The 9485-nt window shown below is 38.6% G+C and overlaps 1 protein-coding gene across 1 annotated transcript; it reads right to left on the reverse strand.

The window, feature by feature from the left end:
• Positions 1–4142: 4142 nt before the first annotated feature.
• LOC121732092 (alcohol dehydrogenase-like) lies at positions 4143–9093 on the reverse strand. Its single transcript, XM_042121882.1, has 5 exons — positions 8975–9093; positions 6678–6914; positions 6017–6193; positions 5643–5794; positions 4143–4297 (listed from the first exon to the last, which is right to left on the reverse strand). Exons 1-5 carry the CDS (start codon positions 9068–9070, stop codon positions 4147–4149), a joined length of 813 nt encoding a protein of 270 aa, XP_041977816.1. The 5' UTR covers positions 9071–9093; the 3' UTR covers positions 4143–4146.
• Between the last annotated feature and the right edge of the window lie 392 nt (positions 9094–9485).

Below are 9485 nucleotides of genomic sequence, written 5' to 3' on the forward strand. Positions count from 1 at the left end.
GAGCGGGAGGTGAACCCGTCTTGAGAAAGCTTCGTAAAGTCTTTAATTTTGTCCTTCAACGGGGAGTTTCCCACGAAGAGTGGCTTAAAAGCGAGGTGGTTCTCTTTTTTAAGAAGGGCGATAACACCCTTCTTAAAAATTATAGACCAATCTCGCTTTTGAGTCACATATATAAGTTGTTTTCTAGGATCATTACGATTTATGATATTATCGTCTATCCAATAAACTTGATGAATGCCAGCCACCGGAGCAGGCTGAGTTTCGCAGAGGCTTTAGCACCATAGATCACATCCACACCTTAAGGCAAGTTGTACAAAAATCACATGAGTACAGGCAGCCATTGTGCCTTGCCTTTGTGGACTATGAGAAGGCTTTTAATAATAATAATAAATAATTTTGACTCTGTTGAGACCTGGGCTGTTCTGGACCTAAATGAATCTTCCCGGCGGATCGGTCTCGGGATGAACTTGGACAAGACGAAAGTCATGTTCAACGAACATGTTCTCCCGAGTACGGTTGCAGTTAACGGTGTCTTTCTCGAAGTCGCAACGGAATATGTCTATTTGGGGCACATACTGCAGGTAGGTAGACATAACTTCGAGAGAGAAACCGATAGGAGGATACAGTTGGGTTGGGCAGCATTCAGGAAGTTAAGCCACATTCTCACGTCGCATATTCCGCAGAGCTTGAAGACGAAAGTCTTCGACCAATGCGAGCTTCCCGTTATGACCTACGGGGCGGAAACCTGGCCTTTTACAGCAGGGCTAGCTCGTAAGTTTTCCGTCGCTCAGCGTGCTATGGAGCGCGCTATGCTCGGAGTTTCTTTGGCGGATAAGCTTCGAAATGAAACAATTCGTCAAAGAACTAAAGTCACCGACATAGTGCAGAGAATCAGTACGCTGAAGTGGAACTGGGCTGGTCACGTAGCTCGAAGAACATACGATCGCTGGAGTAAACTTACTCTGGAATGGAGACCAAGGCTGGGAAATCGGGGTGTAGGTCGACCTCCAACTAGGTGGGATGACGATCTCCGCTTAGTTGCAGGCCCATGTTGGATGCGAGTAGCAGGAGATCGGTCATCTTGGCGTTCATTGAGAGAGGCCTATGTCCAGCAGTGGACGACTATAGGCTGATATGATGATGATGATATTCAGACGTCTAACTTTTTCTTTGCTCTGGTCTTTAAGTGAATTAATATAAAGTTTATTGTGGATTTTTGTGAGATAAAATAAAAGATTTAAAGTTGAAGTTATGAGGTTTTGAGTAACTGAATTTGTTATAAAATATCTCGTAACAGCGCATTAAGAATTGACAATTCATTCGGATATGTAACAGAATTATAATTATTTAACAATGTAAAATGTTTATTCTTTTTTGATTATGACTTCACACCAGCAGTCATTTTACTCATTACTCTCTTCTGTCAATTCTTCTCTGAGGAGATAAATAAAGTGCCGAAGTCCGAATACATTGTGACAAGAGGTGACAAGGGTATTGTGGCTTATCACTTATCACAATGTCACTCGAGTGCCACCAAATCCTTTTCCAAACTTAGTGCTTAGTTAATTTGCTGTGTTCGTTATATTATGTAAATAACAAAATAAAATTCTTAAAACATGGAACCAAAATGTTAAAAACAATATATTCACGTAATAAAATGTATTACCTAGCTTATTAAATTATGTAGGCATATAATATTATTTTAATATATACTTAATTTTATAAATTCATTAAAAGATTCTTAATGCGCTCTTGTGGAAAATTTTAAATTATTATTATTTGGACATGTCACACTCATCTGCATGTTAATTAATTAAAATTTATATCTTATTGAAAAAATGTAAATAAAAACCTATTCATATCTTAGAATCGTATTGAAGTGATAATATTATAAACATTTGTTTCCCAGGGAAATTATTATGAGGCAGGATTTATATGTGTCCGCCCGAACGCGCGGTTAAGCGACTACACCGCGTGATTATACAAGCAAATGTATGTACCTAAAGGCTAAAGGTAGCATTCGAATCAAGCCGACCGCGACGCGAGACTGCGACCCGAGACCGTGACCGATAACCGGCCGCAGGTCGCGGGGCGACAGCTACCTACGAATCCACGCGACCCTGGATACGAAACTCGTAAAAATTTCGTCTTCGTGTGAAGAAAACGCGGCCATTTTGGTCGCGCGACGCAAGTCGCCGGCAGGCTGCGCCCACACGTCGCGCGACTCTGTCGCTTACATCCGTCAGCACTTCCTATTCATTCATAATATAAAGCAGTGGGTCGTGGTCGCCGGTCGCGGTCTCGAGTCGCGGTCTCGCGTTGCGGTCGTCTTGATTCGAATGCTACCTTAATGGTTTATTTAAAAGTCTCGCGCTGTAGCCGCCAAACCGCGCGTTCGGGCGGACGCATGTAAATCGAGTCATAAAGTTATATCGAGTTAACTACTAGCGAACGTAGAGTCATAAGGAGTAAGTAACTTAGATCATTTAGATTAAAATTTTATCCAATTACTTAACGATTTTTTTTTATTTAAATAAATTTTTGTTGGTTTCGATAGTAGTCGATTTTCAATGTCATATAGACATACAAAAATTATAAAATTTGACATTACGCGTTGGGTATGGGGGGCGTTGCGATGCCTTAAGTAATCACATACGTTTTTGATATAAACTTCGCTGTCAAAATCACTATCGATTACAAATTGCCTAAGTACCCTATTCTTTCAGTAGAGTAATTTTGATGTTTCGTGCTACGATGATTTGACATGGATATTAGTCACTTCATTTCTATTTATGTTTTACACTGAAGATAAAATTAATTCTGTAATTAATTTTTAATTTCATCATAATTCATGTTATTGCTTTTTTGTTTTTATTTTATAACGACTAGCGGACTAGCTTTGAAGTCCACGCTATGGTGTGCCTTTGCAAGCAATACGCAAGCAATAATTTTAAAATAACAATGCTAATTATTGTTAAGGCTGCATGTCATTCCAATTATTGTTAATATTCAATTGATATTAAAATCGACTACTGTCAGTTTTGATTTGTGATGTAACATTGTCATGGTGACATCGAATGCCGGTTGATTGAAGCTTCGCCTTAACCCGAGGTCGACTATGAACACAACTCACCAGATGAAATCGAGTTGACTTTCCGATGCGTCATGCGACACACGCGATGGTAAAAGAACGCGTTTCAAAAAATTTTCACATTTTCAGTGTTTCAGTGGTGTTTCGATTTATTCGAAACGAGTTCTTTTATTCCAAAGTTTTGTTATGTAACTAAAACAGGTAAATATATACTTTAATCGGTTGGGGCCAAGCTGGGGCCCAACTGTCAGACCTTAATGTATTTGGGCTTGATTGTTACTTGTAAACCTGTCGAGCTGTCTTATGAGCAAAACTGGTTTACACTCGATGTTGGAGGATTGCAAACTATAGGCCTCCATGGTGTGTCGCTAATCGCTGTAAAAATTGTGAATTTTCAACCATTTAACCACTCTCAACTCATATTTGTGATCGATCACTTGGGGAGTTGTTTACAGAATCGAACTTCATTTTGATTTCATTTAGATAAGATTAGTGAACTGGTGTAGAATGTTTATATATCGTCTTCCATAATGTACGGACATTTTCGAGTTTAGTTCACGTTTGTGTTATGAAATATGCCCCCCGTGCAGTGGCGGAGCTAGAGGCAACCCGCCCATATTCACTGCTCAAAATTGTAGTTACAGATTATTAAAAGTTTTGGATAAATCTCGCATTATAGTCCATGTCAGCTCTCGGGCCGTAGCTACGCCGCTGCTCGGGAAGGTCCTAGCAAACCGACAGGTGTTATCCTGGAAGACAATAATGATGGATAAGCAGAGATACTAATTTCACATTCAGCGATGATAATGAAAGTTACGATGATATAAGAAATTTTTAAAAATAAAATTATTTATTGCATGACAAACTTGTTTCATTTGTACCATTGTTTGTGTGCCAGTGCTTTCCAAAAAGGTTTCTTATTATATTCAATCAAAACTTAGAAACGATGGATCAATATTCTTACAAAATATGTAAGCTTTGTGAGAATACCACGAAAAATAGACACACACAACACAACTTTATTTACATTTTAACAACAGACAACCACATAACAGCTACTTAGCGATGCCCTCAGAGAGGATGGTGTAGTACTTCTTGACATTATTGGTGATCTCCTTTGCGGGGTTCTTGGAGCTGACGAGCCACGAGGACCCGCTGGCGCCCTTCTCGAAGGCTGTTACGAAACCCGCCACCGCTTCTTCCACGCTGAAAAAAATGCTTTACATTTTGCAGTGCAAAGTGACGCGGCCATATTTATTTACGATGTCATGTATTTTAATTACCCATTTAAAAACTGAACTACACACACTTGCCGACCGCGATATTAGGGTGATTTTTCCGAATTCAAAAGTAAAAAAGTAAATCTTTTTAATGAAAATGGAAAAACTACGTTATGCTTCGCTTGGCTCATCTTGGCGGGGGCACTGCATAAATATTTTATACGTTACTAGATGTCCCGCGCGGCTTCGCCCGCGTAAATTAGGAATTTTACAGAAACCGTACATTTTCCCATAAAAAATATTTCCCCCGTTTTTCCCACATTTTCCTGAGTTTCTTCGGTCGTATTAGTCTTAGCGTGATAATATAATATAACCTATAGTCTTACTCGATAAATGATCTATCTAACACTGAGATAAGTTTTTAAATCGGACCTGTAGTTCCTGAGATTGACGCGTTCAAGCAAACATACTCTTCAGGTTTATAATATTAGGTAGGTATAGATTTTTTTTAACTATCGCTTGACAAACTCGAGTCTCGATCTAAAAGACTATGAAATGGTATAATATGGTAGTGATGATGATGATGATGATGAATGTAATTTGCATAGTAGCATATGCTTTCTGTTCTTAAAACAACGCTGAAACTCCCAAACTTGTATCTATAAAGAATCAGGAGTTCTCTCAGCACCTTCCGAACCACGGTATACCAGGTATACCTCGGTGCAAAATCTTACTTGTCGGTAGCATAGGTATGCTTAGAATACTTCTCACGAAACCGAAGTCACCACATGTTTCCCTATAAGTTTTGAGGAGTTCCCTCGATTACTTATGGATCCTTCATCAGATCACCACTTTTGTGAATATAATACCAAATTAGGATGATACCCTATATACCAAAAGAAAAATTTTGAAAATCGGTTAACAAACGGCGGAGTAATCGTTGAATATAAGAAAACGAACATAACACCTCCCCCATTTTGAAAGTCGGTTAAAATTGTAGCCTAAGTGTTATTCTGATGTATAATCTATATTATTGTAAAGTTTCATTAAAATCCGTTCAGTAGTTTTTGCGTGAAAGAGTAACAAACATCCACACATCCATACATCCACACATCCATACATCCATACATCCAAACAAACTTTCGCCTTTATAATATTAGTAGGATAGGATTTAAAATGGGTCACTGAACATACAAAAACTATGAAAAAGACCTAACGTTACGTTTCTCTTTCCTTTCGAAATCAAATTGCGCTAAATCCGTGCACGAATGAAAAAGGTATAGGCAGTTTTCAGTATTTCCACGATGTCAGCAAATAAAATTATTACGTACGTCTGCATTGGCAATGTCCCGAATTCTTCTAGCAGTTTCTGTTCGACGTCTTCATCGAATGCGATATTTTTTTGTTTCAGCATCTTAGTGCTCGTGAGTCCGTAGCAAATTGTGATCACTCTCACCCCTGTCCGCGAGAAGTTTTCGTTTGCCTGAAAAAATAATATTTGATGGTAGTTTATTCGTAGGCAGGAGACAAAAAAATAAGTTGGATGTAAAACCTCTATCAATTGAATAAAGAGAGAGATTTCTATTTTTAACTCTTTCTCTAATTCCAAAGAGTTTTATCTCTCAAATATAAAAAGAGCTAATCTCTATATTTTAAGATAGAGTCATCTTAACCAAACCAAATGAATAGATCAAAAGACACTCACACCAAGACAAGTTCCGAATTGCAGCACCGCTCCCTTGGTAGCGCTATACACTGGTACGTACGGACACAACATGAGTCCGGAGATGGAGGAGATGTTGACGATGGTACCACCGGCACCACCCTCCTTGTCCTTCCGCATCAACCCGTAGGCTTTGAACGAGGTCGCTACTACTGCTGTCTGAGAGTAAGAGAGGTTGATTGAGAGGTTATTGGCTTTAATAAAGAATATTATATACAAGGTGTAACAAGACTAATTGATAAGTGACGTGTGTGAGCCCCCTGTATGGAGTTCAGTGTGAAAGTATTAGCTCTAAAAGATATTTTTTTCAACTTTTGTATGGGCAAACTCATTATGCTGGGGCGCTTGCCGATACAAATCACAAAAAAATTTTGCTCCTTCAGCGCTGCTACTTTCACAGTGCTGAATATAAAAAGTAAACGTTCACGACTCAACAACTCCCAGGAATTGGTACTCACGACCATTTTACGTCTCATTCGTTTTACAAAGTAATTTTAATAGCGTTTGTTTTTAAACTGGAAGCACGTTTTAGCCGAACCTTTGGCAGTTGACGTATTTACCTTTCTTTCTTCTCTAGCATGTGTTGCCTTAAATTCTACCCGCCTAGAATATGGTAAAATATATGATAAGAGCAATCTCTTACCAAGTTAAGCGATATCTCTCTTAAATAAAAGTTTTTGCTATCCCTCATCATGCCGGCGTTGTTGACGACGACGTCGATGTACCCGAACAGTTTCTGGATGGTCTCGAACGATGCATTGATGTCCCCGCTGCTGACGTCGCACTTGAGGAACTTCACCTTGTCCAGGCCGTGCACGCTCTTGATCTCCTCCTCCAGCATCACCCCGTCGATCTTCCGGGTGTCCAGGATGCCGACATGCTGGAATGGATATAATAAAGAGAAGTTCTTAAAAAGTTGCTTCTCGAAATGGCCAAGTAGGGTTTACCTACGTTACGGATGGAGGCCCGCTAAAAAAGAATAAATTATTTGGAATTTCGTCTCTACATTTTTAACTTTGCACAATATGTAGACTGTACATGTTATGTACTTGCATACATAATAATAGCTCCCACACCGGTTTCGGTGACGGTGGCCGGTTTCATTGAATCCAGGCCAGCTACGCAGGAGTAATTTTATAGTGCCCAAGTATGTGCGCAGTACACAAGAGCACTCTCTATTCCTTTACTCTCATAACCCAGTGGGACGGACGACCGACACGACTGGCGACGCATGGATCATCCGACGCATGGATCATCTTACTTGTCAGACAATCAGGTGATCAGCCTGCATTGTCCTAACCAAACTTGGAAATAACATGTTTCCAACGCGGGAATCGAACCCACGACCTCCGAGTCAAGAGCCGCGCTCTATACCACTAGACCACGGAGGCGTTACTGCATACATAACATTATGTGTAAAGTGTATTCACGTTAGTAAGATCACCAATTCACCGGGAATTGGAGGAAAAATAAAAGAAAAATATCAGAGCTGAAAATTATTATTGAGTACTTATATATTATATTATATATACTTATAATAATTTTAGGTTCTATATCGTTAATCGTACTATGTTTAATGGTTTTTAGGGTTCCGTACCCAAAGTGTAAAAACGGGACCCTATTACCAAGTCTGTCCGTCTGTCCGTCTGTCTGTCTGTGTGTCTCCAGGCTGTATCTCAAGAACCGCTATAGCTAGACTTCTGAAACTTTCACAGATTATGTGCTATAACAACAAATACTAAAAACAAAATAAACTAAATATTTCCATACAACAAACGTGATTTTTTTGCTATTTTTTGCTCGATATCAGTAACGGCAATACATAGGCACTTGAAATTTTCACAAAATACTCAGTTTTATTTGTACTTTAATAATTTATAGTAATTGTGGTACTGGACCCTTCGTGCGCGAGTCCAACTCGCACTTGGCCGATTTTTGAAGTTGAGTGCGACACATTTTTACTTCCTAAAGCGAAAAAAATATTAAGAATACTACATTATTTCCCTAGAGAAATCGGAATTTGCACGTCCTAGTGTAAGACAATGGCGTCTTCGCATATGCATAAGTACAGCTGCTGGTAATTAATTATGCACAACCGGACATTAAATTACATGTAAATAATCCTTCACGTAACAACAATAATGTGATTATTGTCGGATTATTTCTAATTACACCTACTTTTGCTTTACGAACCATAATAATTATTATATTTTTTAATGTTGATCAAAGATCCTGTACAAAACAGTTATTTGGTAAGTTACGTATGAAATAACCAAAATGTCCAAAAACACAGCAAGTGTTCCCAAATTTTTACTAGATTACTAGTAACTACTGACTACATAAAAACTATCAATACAACAAAACATTCAAATCGAAAAAGAGAATGAGAAATAGAGAAGGTCAAGCAACTTCTTTACCAGAGACATACACGATGTACGACATTAGTACGAGGCCAGACAGTCGTCGTTTTTAAGCTTCCATAGACATTATAATGTTGGCAATCCACGAAACTGCCATTAAAGAAAAAGAATAAGATATTATAATGCATACTAATATTATGCAATATACACGTGAAAGTGTGTCTGTCTGTCTGTCACCTCTTCACGCCCAAACCGATTTTCCTGAAATTTGCTATGAAGATCCTTTGAGTCTCGGAAAAGGACAATCTAAGGATACTTTTTATCCCGGAAAATGTACGGTACCCGTGCGATAAACGAGGGCGTCATCTGTTATTACTTATTAGATAACTTTACAAAAGCTATCAATAATTCCTACTAAAACCACTAGCAGGCGTAGCATTGTCACCATAGAAACGGTTTCTTTCTACGGAAGAATAGACAAAGTGACAGTTAGACAAGACAAAGTGACAGACAATGGAAATTTGTCAGTATGTCGATTTTTTACCATGTCTACTGTTGTTATGCTAGCCCTAGATCTTACCTTAGCGCCCTTCTCCACCAGAGTCCTGACGACGCCAGCGCCGATGCCAGTAGCTCCTCCGGTCACCACGAACACCTTGTCCTTAATCTCGAACATGACTGTCACCACCTACCTTCCTGTAGACACTAAACACCCGGAATGGATGTCCACATGGGAACTTTCGATGTGCGAAAATTCGTTGGAATAAAAACAATTGAAATGGTGTCTATTTAATGTGCTGTTTCTCATGTTTGTCTAAAAGATGGGCTGTATTTTACACGATATAGTAAAATGTGTATATTTTTAAATCATATTATAGCGTTTTCAGTGTTATATAATTGTAGCGCAGCAGGCGATGAATCTTTATGATTTTATCTGTCTTTGTGTCGGTGTCGCATTTCGTACTTCTGTAATGTGTATCTAATTATACCCATGAAAATTATATTTTTTTAAATGTGTTAGGTGTTTTGAAAGTTATATGTTTAAGTAATAGATACTAGTAATAGATACACAAATAAATCATTAGTTTAAA

Source organism: Aricia agestis, chromosome 11, assembly GCF_905147365.1.
Source record: "Aricia agestis chromosome 11, ilAriAges1.1, whole genome shotgun sequence".
NCBI classification, from domain to species: domain Eukaryota; kingdom Metazoa; phylum Arthropoda; class Insecta; order Lepidoptera; family Lycaenidae; genus Aricia; species Aricia agestis.

Excerpts from the sequence above, each read along its gene's own strand:
- LOC121732092 (XM_042121882.1), bottom strand. The coding sequence starts at position 9,070 with ATGTTCGAGATTAAGGACAAGGTGTTCGTGGTGACCGGAGGAGCTACT. Across the intron at positions 6,915-8,974 it reads TGGTGGAGAAGGGCGCTAAG|CATGTCGGCATCCTGGACAC; the intron begins GTAAGATCTAGG and ends TATCCATTCCAG. Across the intron at positions 6,194-6,677 it reads GAGAGATATCGCTTAACTTG|ACAGCAGTAGTAGCGACCTC; the intron begins GTAAGAGATTGC and ends TCTTACTCTCAG.